Source organism: Erithacus rubecula, assembly GCF_903797595.1.
Source record: "Erithacus rubecula genome assembly, chromosome: 3".
Taxonomy (NCBI): domain Eukaryota; kingdom Metazoa; phylum Chordata; class Aves; order Passeriformes; family Muscicapidae; genus Erithacus; species Erithacus rubecula.
The window spans coordinates 139,279,788-139,297,968 of NC_136689.1; the positions used below are offsets into that span (position 1 = coordinate 139,279,788).

Sequence of the window (18,181 nt, forward strand, 5' to 3'; positions counted from 1 at the left end):
CTCCCCTCCTTCATCTTATGGCCATCCCCCTTGTCCTGTCACTACATGCCCTTAAACAAACAAATAAATATCCTGAAACATCACCATTGGTTGGGGTTAAAAACCTACAAATGGAAGAGCTGCCAAGACCTTAGAAGGTGACCAAGAGTTTCATAAGTAATGAATAATATGAATTATTTTTTTCCTGAACTGCATGGCTCACAGAACAGCCACACAACACAGCTGTGCTGGAAGAAGGAATATAAAGGTTATTTTATCCAGCACTGAAGTGCAGCTGATTCTGATGTGGAACACCCCAATTTCCAACTGACAGTGGTTTTGGGAAAGCCACGTTCCAGCAACCATTGCTCCAAAATTTTCATACCCCAGGCAATCAGGATCTCCAGGCTGAAGATGCTTTTCCAGCACATCTGTGACAGGATCTCACTCAGGAGCAGGAAAAATGAAACAAAACAAATACACAAAATCCAGTGACTGCAGAGCAGCAGAGCCAAGACCTCAGCACAGAGCAGAGCAAAGAGGCTTCACCAGGGCATTTGATGGTAAGAGTTCCCTAAAACTCTTTTTGTTAGAATATCTAAGTTGTTTCCTGACCAAAAGACAATTTTTTCATGGAAGCATCTGAGTTTTTCTGTGTTTTTAAATAAAAGTGGGAAACTCTTTTACCAGAACTTGATGTTCTGTGTAGGACATTCCTGCTAGACCCATTTTGAGGGGGAGCAGGAAGACAAGAACTGCAAGTGTGTCACTGCTGGGGGAGTTAGGAAGAGATTTTTAATGGCTTTGGAGAAATAAAAGGGCAGGAAATTTAAGACAAAACTTCTCAAGTGGGTGAAAATACCCTCCCATGTCTAATTAGGAATTAGTAGAAGGTTCAAAAGGAAATGAAAGGTCTGTGATGTGAATCATAGAATGAAAAGTTCTGTGATGTGAATCATGGAATGGCTTGGGCTGAAAGGGACCTTAAAGATCATCTCATTTGGGTTGGAAATTACCTTGATTATCACCTAATTCCAATCCTCCTACCACGGGCAGGGACAAATTCCACTATCCAAGGTTCTTTCAAGACCCATCCAACCTGGCCCTGAAGACTTCCAGGGATCCAGGGGCAGCCACAGCTTCTCTGGGCAATTTGTGCCAGGGTCTCACCACCCTCACAGGGAAGAATTTCTTCCAAATATTCATCTGAGACTCTGGGGGAAAGAAAAAAAAAAGGAAAAAAAAAAAAAAAAAAGTATTTTTGCTCTTGCACTTAGACTCCTGGGAATGGGCCAGTAAAAAGTCCAGCTTGTTACATGCCAAGACAGTGTGGCAGCAGAATTTTTCCCTGGTCCTCTTGCCCTCTGCAGCTTTAGAAGACTCTTCCACTAGTCCTGGATGGGAGTAGGCATTTCTGGATAGGTGGGAATTACAAGGAGAGAAGGAAAAAGAGGGTAAAGGGAAGAAAGTAGCCCTGATATGTGATAGGACAAGGCAAAATAGCCTCCAGTTGAACTAGAGAAGGTTTAGGTTGGGTAACAGGAAAAATGTCTTCACTGAAAGAGTTGAATGGAATTTTTTTTACTGAAAGGTTGAACATTGGAACAGGCTGCCCAGGGAAGTGGTGGAGTCACCCTGGGAGTGTTTAAAAACTGAGCAGACCTAGCACTCTGCCATATGGTTTAGTGGGAAAGGTGGTGGTTGGCTGAAGGTTGATTTGATGATCTTGGAGTCTTTTCCAGCCTTAATGATTCAATGATTCTGTGATTCTATAAAGGGGAAAAAGACATTAAAAATGAGAAAGAAAAAGATTGTTTTTTCCTACTCACTTCTCTCTCTGAAAACCTTAAAGACATTTAAATCCTTTATTCATGTGGGCAAGCTGAGGCACAGAGACACTAAATGTCTTGCCCAAAGACATTCTGGACACCCAGAAAGAGACCACAAGCCTCTTTCCTCTGTTCTGATTGCCATGAGACCAGGGATCCATGATCCCCGCTGGATCTGATTGCAGGGAGAGCCACTTGAGGGGCATAAAATCCATTCAGCCCTCCTCATGGAAGGGGCTGGACACCACATCCCATCAGCAAAGCCCTGGCTCCAGAGCAAGCACAGCATCTGCTCAGAGGATGAGCAGAAAAAAAGGTCAATTGCAAAAAAAAAAAAAAGGTCAACACCCCCCTCTCCCCTAAAGGTTGGAGTAGGCAGAGCTCTCATGGCATCATGGATGTTCCCTGGGCTGCTGATAATTTATCCCACCAGGCCACATGAGAGAGCAGAGCCCCTTGGGGAGGAAGCAAAGCTCCTGGATTCCCTGGCTCCCAGAGAGAAACAATCCCAACCAGCCCATCCCTTCCCTGTGACCTGAGCTCACCCCTGGCCCAGGGAGCCTTATGGGCTGTGACACAGGACCAGGCTTGCAGGAGGGGCTGTGGCTGCAGGGGACGCAGTGTAGGTTCAGAGCCATGGCTGGGGCTGGGGATTCTCCCTCTGCCTTGATTCAATCTGACAAACTCATTTCTGCTGCAGCGTGGCTGTGTTTAACCAAATGGCAACTGCTGTCCTGGGCTGAGATGTGGCATTTGGGAGGGCAGGGCTGTGGCATTTGGGAGGGCAGGGCTGTGGCATTTGGGAGGGCAGAATTGTCTCTCCCAGTGGGGTCCCACAGCCACGCTGACCTAAGCTGGTCATGGTTAACATTCTGTCCCTTCCTGCTGTCCCCAGACTCTATGGGGTGACCCCAAAGGTGAACACACAGCTTCAGACATGGCTTTAATCCTCTAACCCACCATCCCAGACCCTTTTAATCCCCCTGCCTCCATGCACCCACTGGAAATCACCAGGATCTGCAGAACTCTGCATCACCTGCCCTTTCCCTGTGCCTCCATGCTTTGGGGAGCTGTGCCTATAGGAATATAGAATTATTTGGGTTGGAAAAGACCTTAAAGATCATCTCAGTCCACCCCCTTCTGCTTGACCAGGGTGCTCCAAGCCTGTCCAACCTGGCTTTGGACACTTCCAGGGATAGGGCAGCCACAGCTTCTCTGGGCAACCTGTGCCAGGGCCTCACCACCTCCACAGTGAAGAAATTCATCCTCTGGAGCACTTTCAATAATAGAAAGCCAGGTGCTCATCTCTAAATGGCCTCCAAATCCCAACTTCTTCCAGAAAGCTGATCCAGCTGGTCACAGACCGAGCATCCAGCTGCCAAATTCAGCTCTGTGAAGCCCACTCAGGTTTGAGGCCAGGTCACTCTTGATCATTCAGAATATCTGCTGAGCCCCAGAAAAACATCCTGCTCCACCCACACCCCCTGCTCCAGCAGGATCCAGGGCATCCATCACTGATCAGCAACAGCAGCAAAACCCTTTCCTTTAATGCCCCAAGGTGGCCAAGAGCAGCACACCAGGGACAGATTTGAGCCCTGCAGGGAAGAAAACATCACTTTACTCCCCGAGAGAAGGGAGAGTTTTTCTTTCAGAGGAGCAAATGCCATCTGTTCCCGTCGCCCACGGATCCGGCCACGCTGCGCGGCTGCGTCACTGCTCCGAGCACGAGGCAGCAGACACAGCTCCAGCAGCAAGGAGAGCTTCACCCCCCTCCATCCCGGCCAGCAGGGCAAAACCAGCCCTGCTGAGCACCACCACACCTGAGCTGGCTCAGTGCAGGGCTGGCAGTGCCCAAAAGGTGCCCCCAGATGTTGCTCCAAGCCTCCCTGGTGATGTCGCATCCAAGCGGGGAAATCTGGAAAACTCGGGAGGGAGGATTAGGGAACACAGTAGATTGCAAAGCAGAGGGAAGACAGCCAGGTTTGGCTCATTGCTTCTGGCCTTGGAGCACCCTGTTGTCACCAGGAAATCCCTTTCACACTCACAGGAGGAGGTCTTCAGCAGCAAAAGAGCAGGGAAGCTCCTCTGGGATGGAATTCACTCCTACCAGAGAGACCTGGATAGAAGGGGCAGAGGAAAACCTGATTCCTGTGCTGATTCCTCCAGCTGAAACCTGCTTTGTTCAGAGAGAGCTCCTGTATCCCTGTTTAATGATCCACTCTGCATTTACATTTAATTAGAGGAATGAAAGAGCCAATTAACAAGATCTACACTGAATGCAAACAAAAGGGATGGCTGGTGACTCAGCTGCAGGGGCAGAGCCAAGGGCTGGGGCTTTGCAGGCAGCTTAGCCAGACCTCAGGGCAGGAGGCACCATCCTTGTGCCTCCTTTCTGGCAGTTCAGGGGCTGCTCCATGCTTTGGGCCCCCTCATGGATCCAAATTCATCCCTATTTTTCTTTCCTGGAGTTGGTTTTCAGCTGGATAATGAGCAGAGTCACTCACCACACATGGCAATATTGCTGGTGCTGGCATGGAGGAGAGGGCAAGACCTTGCTCGGAGAGAGGAGGAGAGGCCAAAGCACCTTTCTCAGAGCCAACCCAGGATAATTTGGCTCACCTGGAGCTCAGAAATGCACCAAAGGATACATCTCCCTGTGCACAGCTGCTGTGGGGGCTTTAACTTGCACCCCTGGTATTTATTCTGCATCACCCCTTCTGTGACAGCACAGCTGCCTGTGGGTCTTCACAGCCAATTAACCCAAGTAAGTGATTAAAAAAACCTTATTTTTTAAGCTACACCCAGGCAGGGCCTGAGGATGATCATGAAAACGGGGCAGCAGGAAAATATCCTGAAGATTTGCTGAGGGTGATGTGAGAACAAATCTCAGCAACCATGAAAAGGGAAACCTCCCGAAGGTTTAGACTTAATGAGAGCCTCTGTTCAATTTTAATTATTGATTTCTTTGTTTGCTTTAGTGCTGTGGAAAGACAGCTTCAGCAGTGGAGGAACAGGCAGAGTGAAATATCCCACACAGAGTGGAGTACCCCACACTCTGGGATGCACAAGCTTCAGGAAAATTCTGCCTGCAGAGCTCTTGGGCTCTGGAAAGGGGATGGAGAGGAGGCAGCAAGGTCAGGTGGCTTCAGGGCTGACCTTGGTGCCCCATCTCAACACAGAGATAATAACTGCAGTTAGAGCCAGTGCCAGGCTACTGAAGTGAGATTCATCCTCCACATCCACTATCCAGTTTCCTTGCTAAGGATCCAGACTCCGTCCCTCTGAGGCCTATTTTGGGATAGTTCAGAGTCTGCCCTCACACCCAACACCCACCCCCAAAGAGGAGCAGCTCTTTTTTGGCTCAGAAGGGAGCTCAGGGTGACTTGCTGAGAAAGGCAGGTCTCCACTGGGGACAGCTGGAGTTACTCAGTGCCTCACACAGGACATGAGAGCTGAGTTCCTCTGCTGCTCAAATCAGATCTGAGAGCCAGAGCTCGTGGCACAAAGGGATCAGCAAACCATTTACTGCAGTGGGTGTCCCAGATACAGTAATGAGGATTATGATCAAACTGAGCTTGGAGAATGGCACGTCCTAGGACACCTGTGCTGGCAAATGAATCCCTGATCTGCCTAAATCTGAGCCTCCCTGCCTCTCACAGTGCTGTCAGTAAAGATTTTTGAGTAGTGAGCAAGAGTTTTCAGTCTGGACTCACTCCTCTTAATGGTCTCTCCTGCTCCTTTTTTGAGCCACCTCCAGCTGTGCTGATGCACAGTGAGGAGTGAGGGTCCATTATCAGAGAATAACCTTGACTTGCCCACCCTTGGCTCACTCCAGACCAACCATGACCAGAGCATGAACAAGAGCAGCTCAGACTTTTCACCTCCACAAAGAACCACAGAGGTGACAGCACCTTCAAAAGACAGAATGGAGACTTTTTCCATGAGACAAATTATTATTAAGATCAGCCCACTTTTGTCCTTGCTCACCCTGGTGTAAAATCAGAGCCTTTCAGGTCAGCTGAGGAGTGACCCCAACTTTGCACCTCAGCAGCAAAGGATGGACTCTGGTTCTTTCTTGATTTAGGCTGAAAAAATTCAGTATTAGGCAGACAGCAAATGGAGTAATCAGTGTGATGGATAGAGGCATCCTCAGGGCACAATGTGTTTTATCACTGAAGCACTGAAAACCTACACTGGGCCACCAGAGATAATTTCTCTGTGACACCCACCTGCCTCTCTCAATGCTGGACATTCCCTCTCTTTCTAGAGTAAATGCCAGGGTGTCACCATTTGTGAAATGATTCTTTTCCTAAAAGAGAAGTGACTCCATGGCCAGACTTTAATCATACCAACCACTGGAGTATTTATTGACTATCACAACTCTTTCCATCCAGTCTTGCTAAGAGCCATCATCACAGCTCAGGGAGTGCTGGTGCTCAGCACTGTGCATCTGTTTGCTAAAAAATGCCAATTGCTCTCAAGATCTGAGTCAGAATAAAGGAAGAAAAGAATAGGAGGGTGAAAACCATGTGCAAAAATGCCTCAACTTCTTCAAGGTCATGGGCAGATGAAGGATCAGAGCTCAGACTCTCCTGCAGGGTTCTGGACCAGCATCTTTAGACCCCTCCCATCACAAGACTGAGCTAAATTGGGTGCTGAGCCCATGTCACGCAGTACAGATGACACACTCCCAATAGAAAACTAATTTCAGCATGCTGCACCATAAGAAAACACCCACATGGAATGAAGTTTAAACTAACATTATTTTTCTTCTTTTTTTGGCAAGAATACATAAGTGGCAAGACCAGATGTTTCATGAATTCATGCATTCTATTGGCTTGCTTGCCTTCAATAAAAGCTAAAATCCAGAGCAGAAATGTGCAATCAATATTTGGGTTTCTTTTAGCCCAGGAATATTGGGCAAGGTGGCTGGTCCAGGTTTTCCCTCTGTTTTATTTTTTTTCAAAAACATCATCTAAAATAAAACCAAAAAATTCACTTTCCAGGTACAGCCAAAGATTTTCTTAAGCCCCAAACACTCAGAGTCCTGAAGGGCCTTTGATCATGGGATCATAGAATGGTTTGAGCTGGGAGAGACCTTAAAAATCACCCAGTTCTACCCCCTGCCATGGGCAGGGACACCTTCCACTATCCCAGGTTGCTCCAAGCCCCATCCAACCTGGCTTTGGACACTTCCAGGCATGGGGAGTCACAGCATCTTGGGGTAATTTGTGCCAGGGCCTCACCACCCTTAAAACAAAGAATTTCATCCCAATATCTAATCTAAATCCACCCTCCTCCAACTGAAGGCCATTCCTCCTTGTCCTATCACTACAAGCCCTTGTGAAAAGTCCCTCTCCATCTTTCCAGCTGGAATTTCCAGCTGGATAATTACAGATCTGCCTCCAGCTCCACCTGTGCATCCTCTAGATGCAGCCCACTGACCTCTGGCAGAACCTGAAGGGATCAATCCCTCCAAAATTCTCTTTTATTTACATCCAGCTCCACAATCCTATGGAGCCCATGGGCTCCCATTGGCTAAATGACCCATGGCTGTCATTTCTGTGTATCCTTCTAATGTTTGTTGAAGAAACATATTAAGCTTTTTATTCCTTAGTTCCCTTCAAGAACAAACAACAGGGAAAAAAAAAAAAGTGTTGTGCCTCAGGCAGTCTTTTTATTACCTTATATAGAGTTCATGCAATAAAGTCCATTAATTAAAACATGAATATTTAAAATGGCTTTCAAGAATGGCAGCCTTATCTCACCAGAGGGAAGAAGAAATAAGAGGGGGGGGGGTGGAAAAAAGGGGGGGGAAAGTGGTAAAACACAAGAAAGGCAGGAGATAGTTCATTTTGCCAGAGGAGCATTCAATTATTTAATTGCTGAATTAATGCTTTGTCCCCAGGTGACACTGGATGTTCATTTGCAGCAGGAGGATCTGGGTGGGAAAAGGTGGGGAGGGAAGGAGCGGGGGTGAAGGCAAATACTTGGAGTTTTAATTAAAATGTGAGGTAGACAAAGTTGTCATTTCTGTGAGTGCTGCCTTTCCAAGGAAAGGCTTCCTCAGTGGAATGGTCCTCGAAAGCAGAGCAGCCACAATTACCCACTGCACTGAGAACTGGACAGGGAGAGGCAGCTCAGCATCACAGCACCTGCCTTGGAGAGACTTGGCTGCTCAAAAACACATCTGAGGGTCTTGGTGTAATGGGAAACAGCCCCCAGGGGGGAGAATGGGGAGAGGAATGGGAAATAGGGGAGCCAGGAGCATAATTCAAACCCTGCACAGGTACCACACCTGAGCTGGGATGTGGGGAAGGAGCCAAAAATCTCCAAAAGCACAACTGTCCAATAAAAGCCCCCAAAACCAGGGGGAATGCTGCAGGGGCAGATGCTGTAAATCTCCCTTGGATAAGCCACACATCAGGGAGTGGAGAGAGCTTTGAGGAAGAGCTCAGGAGGGGTTCAAACCACCAGTCAAGCACAAACTGGATTTAAAGCAGATTAGAAGCATTTTATGGAGCAGGGGGAGTCTGTGCAGTTTTGCTGTGGAGGGATGCATGTCCCACATTTTTTGGGGATTTGGGGACAGCTGTGTGCAACCTCAGAGCAAGTCCTTTGTCCCCTCAGAACACCAAACCATGCAGGCTGTCCTTTCCCACCTCTCGAGCCACTCAGTGTGCTTTGGTTCTAGGGGGAGTAACAGAAATTCTACTTTTGTAGGAAGGATCCCACAATTATAAACAAAGCCATCTCCTCCTGGAATGCACCAGGAGGCACAGGGAGGCCTCATGGCACATTTTGGGAGAAGGATGAATCAGCCTCTTGCCCCTGCAGTGAGTTTGCACACTGCAGGTCCCCATGGGTGCTCTCCCTTGAGGGGGAAGCAGCAGGTCCTGGGTCTGTGTGTGGGGAGGAGTTGGGGATTCCCATGGGGGTCTCAGCACCGGGATTTGCTCATGGGACTGAGCAAATTTTAATCTATTTATTAAAAATAATTTAGTCCCAACCCCTTTTCATGGGCAGCACACCTTCCACTATTCCAGGTTGCTCCAGGCCCCATCCAGCCTGGCCTTGAACTCTTCCAGGGATGGGGCAGCCACAGCTGCTCTGGAGAACTTGAGCCAGGGTCTCACCACCCTCATAGGACAGAATTCCTTCCTAATACTCAATTTAAACCTCCCTGCTTAAACTTAGGACCATCAACACAAATATACCCAAACTCCTGACCTAAAACTCACAAGTCAGCTTCCAAACCCCCAAATCCAAACTGGCAGAGACCAGGGCATCCCACTCTTCATCAAGGTGAAAAAGCCAGGGACTTGCACCAGTAATTGCCTCAAAGTGCCCTAAAACAGCAGGAAAAAGCAGCCACCCCTCCAGGGCAGCCCAGTTTCTTCGGGAAGATGGAGCTGCAGCTTTCACAACCTCCAGGTTCCCTCTTTACAGCCTCTAAACACCGGGCAGGTCCCAAGGCAGTAACTGTTTGTTTAATGGCATGGACCACTCCAGACCTATTGAGAGCATTCAGCTTAATGAGGTGTGTGGCAATTATCGCTCTATTGAAACTCCAGCCAGGGAACACAAAGAAATATATTTAAACTCAACAGATCTGCAATTCTGATGTGCTAAAGGACGTCCTTTCCCAGCCTGGCTGTCTCACCGAGCTGAAGGATAAAATATGGGATTTCAGTATCAGATTGTTGTCTGCAAGAAGAGAGTGCCAAAAAGGAAATTCAGCGGCTGGAGGTGACATTGGCAGAGCCACCCTGGGGACAAACAGTTGCTGAGTCTGACCCAGGATGCTGGCTGAGAATCCCAAACCAGGTTTCTAACCTATTTATCCCAAGCTTATTCCAATATCGTCCTGGGGAATGTGGGACTTGCAGGAGACAGAGTCAATACCCAGAGATGTTGTCAAAATTTCACTGATTGTAAGTATGGGAATAGAGATGAGTTACAGATGTGTTGGTGATGCTCTGGAAGTGTCACTGAACCTGCAGGACAAACAGAAACTCTCCAACATTTTTAGTGTTGGACAATCAAGGCATTACTTTATTCTGGCTAGGATGAGCAATAGAAATAATTTAATCCACACATTGCCAGGGTTGTGCAGAGAAAATCACTCCATCACACATGATCTTTACTAGATTTTGCACATATTTTATACAGTCAAAACCCAGAGAAATTAATTGGTTCAATGATCATTGGTCCCAACTAGGGCATTCTTAGTATTTGGGTTCTAGGGAGTTCAGGCACCACATAGGTGAATCAAACACCTAAAAATCTCCGTGGACCCAATTCCTCTCATAGGAAAAAAAAAAAAAAAAAAAAATCCATTTTTCAGCCTGATCCCATTACCTAAATACAACAGATATTCAAGGTGGGCAGTGGAAAGGACGAAATATTTAGGATAGGTGGTGAAAATGGACAGGAATGCCTCTGTGCACTCTCCCTTTCAGGTGTCAGCACCATCACCCTCATTTTCTACAGTTCTAAATGGAAAACTACTCTGGAGACGTGATGATTTTGACTCTGGTATCAGTGTTTTCCTGCACCTTAATTTCACCTTGTACTCCCCTAAGAAAGCATTCTGCTGTGACTGCTGTGGAACATGAATACAAGAGGATATTAAAAAATTGGAAAAAAAAATAGAAAGAAAAAAAGGAAACTGAAAAGCTGAGCCTTTCACCAGGCTGCCTCTTAATTACCCATAAAAGTCCCCGTCGCAATAATGGGAGTAGTTGTCTGTAAAACTCCCTCGGCAACTGGATGTAAATTCCACCTTTACTCTCCCCGCGACCAGGACAGCGCTTTGAGCCGGTAATTGCTGATGTTTCTGCATTGTGATCATGTCCAAAAGCTGCTGGGCTCACAATGCCACTGATCGCTTCACTTTGCTCGTTCTCTCCGCCCCATCTCTGCTCAGACTCACGCAGGGATGGATTTAGTGCTGAAAGCAGCCGGAATTTCTGCCCTGTCACTTCACAGAGCTGCTGTGTGATCGTGCTTAATTCTCCCTGGGATCCTGTGATGCGCCAGGGGAGGTGGGGGCTGGACATTAGGAAGGGTTTGTTTGCTGAGAGAGTGGTCAAAAATCAGAACAAGGCTTTATTTAGAGAGCTGGTTGATGTCCCATCCTTGCCAGTGCTAAAGAAGTACTTGGACAATGCCTTTAATTCAACTTTTGGTCGAGCATTGGGAGTGGATAACCATTGCAGGTCTTTCTCAATTGAAAATCCTATTCTATTCTATTCTATTCTATTCTATTCTATTCTATTCTATTCTATTCTATTCTATTCTATTCTATTCTATTCTATTCTATTCTATTCTATTCTATTCTATTCCATTCCATTCCATTCCATTCCATTCCATTCTATGCTATGCTATTCCATTACTATTCTATTGCATTCCATTTCTATTCTATTCTATTCTATTCTATTCTATTCTATTCTATTCTATTCTATTCTATTCTATTCTATTCTATTCTATTCTATTCTATTCTATTCTATTCTATTCTATTCTATTCTATTCTATTCCATTCCATTCTATGCTATTCCATTACTATTCTATTGCATTCCATTTCTATTCTATTCTATTCTATTCTATTCTATTCTATTCTATTCTATTCTATTCTATTCTATTCTATTCTATTCTATTCTATTCTATTCTATTCTATTCTATTCTATTCTATTCTATTCTGTTCCATTCCAATCCATTCCATTCCCATTCCATTCCCATTCCATTCCATTCCATTTGTAAGGTCTTTGATGATCCCAGAGTTGACTATGGGGCAAGCAAGGCTTGTACAGGTCACAGAGATCTGAGTGTTTAAACCGAGTCAGAACCCCCCTTTCCAGCCCCAGAGAAGAGTTCCCCACATTTGTCTCATCCATAAAACCCCTGTGACCACAGGCAAGAGCTGGCAAATCCAACACTGAGGCAAAACCAAAGCCAAGCACCTTTGTCTGTAAGCTCAGCTGCTCTGGGCAGGGGGATTCTTGCTGGGGGAACAGAGCATGTGTCATAAGGAGCTGAAGATGTCAAGGAGAGCTTTGAGATCTTCCCCTGGGCAATTACTCACAGCTCTTCATCAATCTCTGGAGCCTTCATGGCCACTAAAGCTCATCTCAAACACAGGAAATGATTTATCAAGTGATTCCTGCCCTGGGTGAGATTGGAGATTCAAGGGGAGGGGAGCTGTGCTACCCAGGATGATTCCTGCAGCAGGGAGGGTGGGAATTGATTTATTTCTATGCCTCTGGTTCCTCTTCCACATCATGGACCCCATTCAGGAGCCACTCAGCCACAAATCCAGGCAGCAGCTCAGCCTTGCTGAGGAGACCAAAGAACACACCAAGCAAGGAGCAAAACTTCCCAACAACAAGAGATATTTGGAGGGTGTGTCCTGCAGTGAGAGATTTATGGAGTCCAGCCTCCTTTATGCAGCAAAGGTTGAGAAAGAACTTGTTCATGGGCCTCTCCAGAGATCAGACACTCTGAGACATCTTAATCAAGGTGACAGAGGAGGAAAAGCACCTAAAAATGGAAGATGAAACACCACTAACCAAGTGATGAGCATGTGTGAGGAAGGGGGGTTTGATTTTGTTCAGAGCAATGGGAACAGCAAAAGAATGGAAAGTTTAGCAGGAAAGGCAGGAAAATCCCCAGCACTTCAGTCCAGCATTATTGTGTTTCAGTTATCCATTCATTATAAAAAGCCCTCTAGCCCTGGAGCCACCTGATTTATCAAGAAGCAAATAATGTATTTTGAGGGACAGTTTTAGCTTTGTTTTGCAGTCAGCATCCTGGATCCCTCCAAGGTGGGGACATGAAGAGCAGAAGGACCAGAGAATGCTGTTTATGTCTTTGGGCCACCAAAATGTGACAGCACTGCAATGGTCTTCCAGGAGCAGCTCACACTGAGACAGGACTAATTAGACATTCATTAAGTGCCTAACTCAGCACAGCACTTAAGCACACATTTAACCTTCTCTCATTACAGGGTCACATCATCATCCCTGTTAAAGCTCCAGCTCCAATTACAGAAGCCAGCTCACATTTGGGATGGTCACCAGGGCTGCCAGACCGTGAAGAAACAATGCACAGCATTTCAGGAGGTTTTTCCTTCTGCTTTTGCACCCCAAACCCATTCCAGGAATGCCAATTTGCATCCCAAAAAAAGTGACTTTACATCTGAACATCCAAACCTACAAACAAACCTCTGCCTTATTCCCACATTTCATGAATTAGCCAAGGGAGATATGATAATGGCCAAAAGTGGTTTCCATGTTGAATTGTCTTCTCCTGGAAAATGGAAAACATTTCCAGTTCAAGCTGCCCAAGGTTTTAAAGCTTGTCTTGCTGATCCATCAGGACAAGCTCCACGTGCAGCAAGACCAAAATATCTGAGGGATAACCTGAGGGATTCTTCTGCAACCCACCACTGCCTGCTGTACCCTCTGCAATGTCTGTGTGGGACAGAGAGTGCAAAGTGAGCCTCACCAAACCTGGGAAGCAAATTTGGAGCAGTTTCTCCCTCCTCCAGACACTGAAGAACATGCTCTAGATAAGACAGGTCACTTTGGCAGAGTTTCTTTGTGAAGTCCCTTAATAAATGATCATAAACTTCCCTAAGCACCTGAGCCAGGTGTAAAATCACTGGCCATGAGTGAAAACAGGCTGTCAGTTATGTTTCATTGAGAGTTCTTGTAGTTCTGGAGCAACAGGATCCTCTTGGAGTGAAGCTTTTCACAGAGATCTCACCCCCAGACCGTGAGCCAAAGCACAGCTGTGTCCACTGCAACATCTCTGCAGATTTGCACCCATCCATTTGCTTTGGAAATACCCAAGGAATAAAAAGGCACACTAGGGAAAGTCAGGTTTCATATTTCAGGATGGTATGTGGGTATCTGGCAATTCATAGGATGGTTTGAGTTGGAAGGGACCTCAAAGATCATCTCATTCCAACACCCTGCTACGGGCAGTGAACCTTTCACATTCCTTCTTGTGCCTTTAAAGTCATCAGAGTAGATTAGTACAACTCACACATCTCCACTTGTTCCAAGATGAAAGTGTTAAGACAGGCCCAGAAACAACAAATGACTCAGAAAGCAGCAGGGAGGGGAAAATAGCAATGATAATTTAAAAAATTAAAAAAAAAAAAAAAAAAAAAAGCTTGTAGGGGGAAAAAAAAATGCTACAAATACAATCAGAACAGCAGTGATTGCAATAACCAGCATCAGCACTTGGAAATCAGGAACCCTATCAAAATATTCCACCCACAAAATGCTGTTAAGGGATTGCTGACTCCCTGTCCAAATTGGATCTCGCCTCCATCTTCCTGATCAAGCCTTTGCATAAATCAAAACAGACACAGTGACAGACAGAGCAGCACATGGAGAGCCTGGGCACCCTGCAAGCAAGTTTCTGTGTGGATGGCATCCCACCAGCCAAGATGATAATTCCCTGTCTTCAATATGGAGCAGATGTGAGCAGCCAGCAGAAAAATTATCTCCACTCTACAAATATTTGACACCCAAAAAGGATTTTGATTCAGCCACCCTTGAGCCTCTTTCATATTTACTTGGTGGGAACATTCAGGCACTCGAGCTGGACTAGGAGAGATCCCTACAAAAGCCAATATTAAGCTTGAATGCTTCAGGATTTGCTGAAAATCTTATTTCAAATTTCACCTTTGGATGCAGTGAGAAAGGTCACATTGCTTGGGTGGAATGCATAAATCACCCAATCAGCAAATTCCAGGCATGACACACGACTGAACTCCGAGGAGGCTCCTCACGAGCTGTTCACACAGGAGAAAAGGGCATTGCAAGAAATCAAAAAACACCCAAACCAAATCTGGAGAGCCTTGTGCTCATGGCCAGGGAGGGAGGCACGACTAAAGAACCAATTTGCAGGATTTATGGCTCGGCTGTGCCTTCATGTATTGATCCACAGATCAGTGAGAAGCAAAATCTCCCCCAAAATACACTGAGGAAAGCACGAGAACCTGATCATAGCCTAATCTCTCAGCTAATGCCAGGCTGCAGTCTGCAGGAAAATCACTCTTGCACAGCCTGAATCTGTGCCTGGTCACCTCCTCCCTCCTGCAAATCAAATCGAGCCTCTTCCCCTCAACCCTGAGCAATCCCACCCTCAAGAGAGGTGAAAAAGTGAGGAGGATCCCCAAATTCCTGACCCAGACAGATGTCAACTTTCTGCTGGTGGCAGAGGACATTTCAGACCAGCACCTGAAGAGGATGAGACCTTGGGGTGAGGGTCAGGTCTGAGACTCACTGAACTGAGGCTCCATTCCCTGCCACCTGCATTCCTATTTAGCATCACACCTCTGCTTTATGTAACCTGGGAGCTGAGAATAAACACCCAGAGCTGACCTGACACAGGCAGGGAGGAAAAGGCTTCATTTTTGGACCCCCTGATTCCTTTCTGCTTGGCAAGGCTGTGTCAAGTCTCTGGAAGGAGCATTTCCCTCCCCAGCACAAAATCAGACTTGAGGATGATCCCACCTTGACACACAGCCCTTTTTGTCATGCCTCTCCCACCTCCCCTGTCCCTTCACAGCCCATACTCAAGACCACAATCAAAACCCAATGAAATATTTGAGGAATGAGCCCCAGCAAAGGCATTCCTGAATTTCCTTCCTGAAAACCTCCAGAAGGAAAACAACGCTGGGAACAAAACCAGAGTGCCTTCTGTTGCCATCCCCTTGAACCAGACCCAAGGATTAAGTTTTCCCTAGGAATTAAGAGTGGCTGATAGGGCTGCTGAGAGCAGCCTGCCTCAGGAGGTAGCTTGGATCCTGATTTTTCTAGGACATCTGTAATTAGGCTGGAAAACTGCTCACCCTCAGGTAAGAAGCTCCCTCTCAAGCAGCTCGGAGTAAAACAAGCAACGAGCAAGCTCCGAGAATTAATTGTAACAACTTGGGGAATATTTAGGGGCAGCTGATTTGCAATTCCACTCGCAGGCTCTTAAGGAGTTACCTGACCTGCCTGCCGAGTGGGAAATGAGGATTTTCATGCCAGGCATCCACGGAGGTGACGGGGGCAGTGTGAGAGGAGAGCCCAGCCACCCTCCCTCCCTCCCCAGCACCCTCCACTCACCCAGGAACTCGGCTCCATTGCTGTCCTTGGGGCTGCTCACGCAGTTCTCCAGGTAAATCCCATCCTTGTAGCAATCCTCCTTCTTCCTGGTGAAGCCCAGGATCTCGCTGGCCTGATCCAGGAGCTCCCCTCCCGAGCAGGAGCAGGGGGTCTGCATGATGCCACAGGGGTGGGAGCTGCTGCTGATGGCCAGGCAGGCATCCAGCCACTTGCAGAGCATCTGGCAAGCTGCTTTGCTGGGGTTCCTGTTGCCCACCACCAGATATTCCACCGAGAAGTCCCTCTCCTGAGCCTTGGTGGGCTTCCAGCGCACGGGCCAGGTGTCCACGCCCGGCGGCGCCGTCTGCTTCATCTGCAGGAACTGCTTGTTGGACTGGAGGAAGGCAAAGCGTGTGGAGCCATCACAGAGCTTCAGCACATCATCAAAGCTCTCCATGCCCAGGTAGGTGCGGGTGGACTCCAGGAAGGAGTCGAACTGGTAGGTGCGGATGTGCTGGTGGTCGCAGGCGCCGGAGGGTTTGAGGATCTTCATGTACAAAGTGTACCTGCGAGGGTCGGGGTTCTGGATAATCCACGAGCAGAGAGAGGAGTTCAACGGGAAGACAGCAAAGGAGGAGAAATACCCAAAGAATTTCCCTTGGACCAAAGTGGTGCAGGGAGTTTGTGCCAGGTCCAGAGCGACCACGGTCCACACAAAGTAGAGTGGAGATACCAAAAGCAGGTTCAGGGCGGATCCAATGCTCCTCATCCTAGGTCTCTGGTCCTCTGGAACTCAAAGTAAATGTCAAGCAGGTGCCAGATCCTGGACATAACAGGGACCAGCTTAGAGGAAAAGCAGAGTTTAAGAGGCTCGGGATCCGAAATCAAGGCGATCCTCCCATGTCTGGATTTGAGCTCCCTCCTGTGGCCATAAACAACACCTGGAAAAAACAGGGAAGGGAAGGAGGAGGGGAGAGAAAGAGAAGAGATTTGGGATTTGGCGGCACTTTGTTGTTGTTGTTGTTGTTTTTATTAACCCTTCACACGACTGAGAAGCCACAGCAGCCCCGTCACTTTTCACGGGGGGAAGATGCAGCCCCACATCCCCATGCCCAGGTGAGGTGGGTTTGGGGGTGTCCCACCCCTTGACTCAGCCAGGGGGGAACACAGCTGTGACCTGCTCTCCTCCCAGTGCCCCCTGCCCATGCAGATCCTTCTGCTGAGCCGAGCAGAGCCCTGAGTGTGAGTTTGAACCATCTCCCCAAAGAAAACAGGACTGATATCTGGGTTGGGGAGTCTCCAGCTCTCTCCATCCCAAGGCAGCCAGGATGCTGGTTCAACACAGACACCTGGGGAGGGTGGGCTGGAGGTCAGCATGACCAGCTGGGATCTGCTTCCTCCTTTCCTTCTGCCAGCATTTTTTTTTTTTTTTTAGCCTCTTAATGTCCCTCCTTTTCTCTCTCCCTTCCACCAAAACAGTGCAGGGAAAGGAATTGTTGCTCAGAACCCAGCTCTGGTGTAACCCTGAGGCCAGATAGGATAATAGAATGAACTGTACACCCAGTACAGGAGCTAAAAAAGACAATAGAGACAGATTTTTGTCTTCCCACATCCACGTCTCCTTTCACCCCTGAGTGCAGATCCCCAAAGCCTGTGATGCTGTAGCCAAGCTTAGAGCATCTGCAGAGAGTGAGAGCCCCCTGTGCCAGCCCCAGGACCTCCTTCACCCCCAAAACCCTCCATCCAAAGTGGAATCCACCCTGCAATGCCCTTAGGATGCATTCCCTGCAACTTCTGTGGCACAGATTCCTGTTTCAGCCCAGCTGCCCAGCCCTGATCCCCCCATACCACAGAGGCTCTGCACTCCTGCAAATCTCCTTTTCTCACCCCAACAAAAGACTCTCCTATGGGCCCTTCCCTCCATCTCCTCTCCTTCCAGCAGAGAAAGGGAAATAAGATCAGTAGCAGGACTTTCCTTATCTTGTACCCCTCCCACAACTGTCCACCCCCAGATTTGGGGAGGGGCTCTGTAAACAGCTGCAGGAGGGGAAAACCCTCAGAGTGTGGGGCAGAACTTCTTCACTGCTGATCACACAGCCATGGTATCTTTTCCCTCACACTTTTCCAGGTGTTTTCCTTTCTTCCTCTCTCTCTACCCCAGGTAGAGAGAATCAGGTATTCCCCTTGGGTGAGGCTCATCCTGACCCTGCAGCACATGCTGCCTCCAAAACTGATCTGCTGCCCCGTTTCCAAAGGACAAGGGGGAGC

General features: G+C 47.6%; 1 protein-coding gene and 1 long non-coding RNA gene across 2 annotated transcripts in view; one reads left to right on the forward strand and one right to left on the reverse strand.

Moving 5' to 3' along the window:
* ADGRB1 (adhesion G protein-coupled receptor B1) overlaps positions 1-16,973 on the reverse strand; it is a 202,752-nt gene extending 185,779 nt beyond the window's left edge. Inside the window, 1 exon segment of the mRNA XM_079302799.1 lies at positions 15,935-16,973. Coding sequence (XP_079158925.1) covers positions 15,935-16,682 — 748 coding nt within the window. The 5' untranslated portion in view covers positions 16,683-16,973.
* LOC306800565 lies at positions 15,847-17,582 on the forward strand. Its single transcript, XR_013773858.1, has 3 exons — positions 15,847-15,986; positions 16,197-16,386; positions 16,970-17,582. It is a non-coding gene; the product is annotated as an uncharacterized lncRNA (long non-coding RNA).
* Positions 17,583-18,181: the final 599 nt, after the last annotated feature.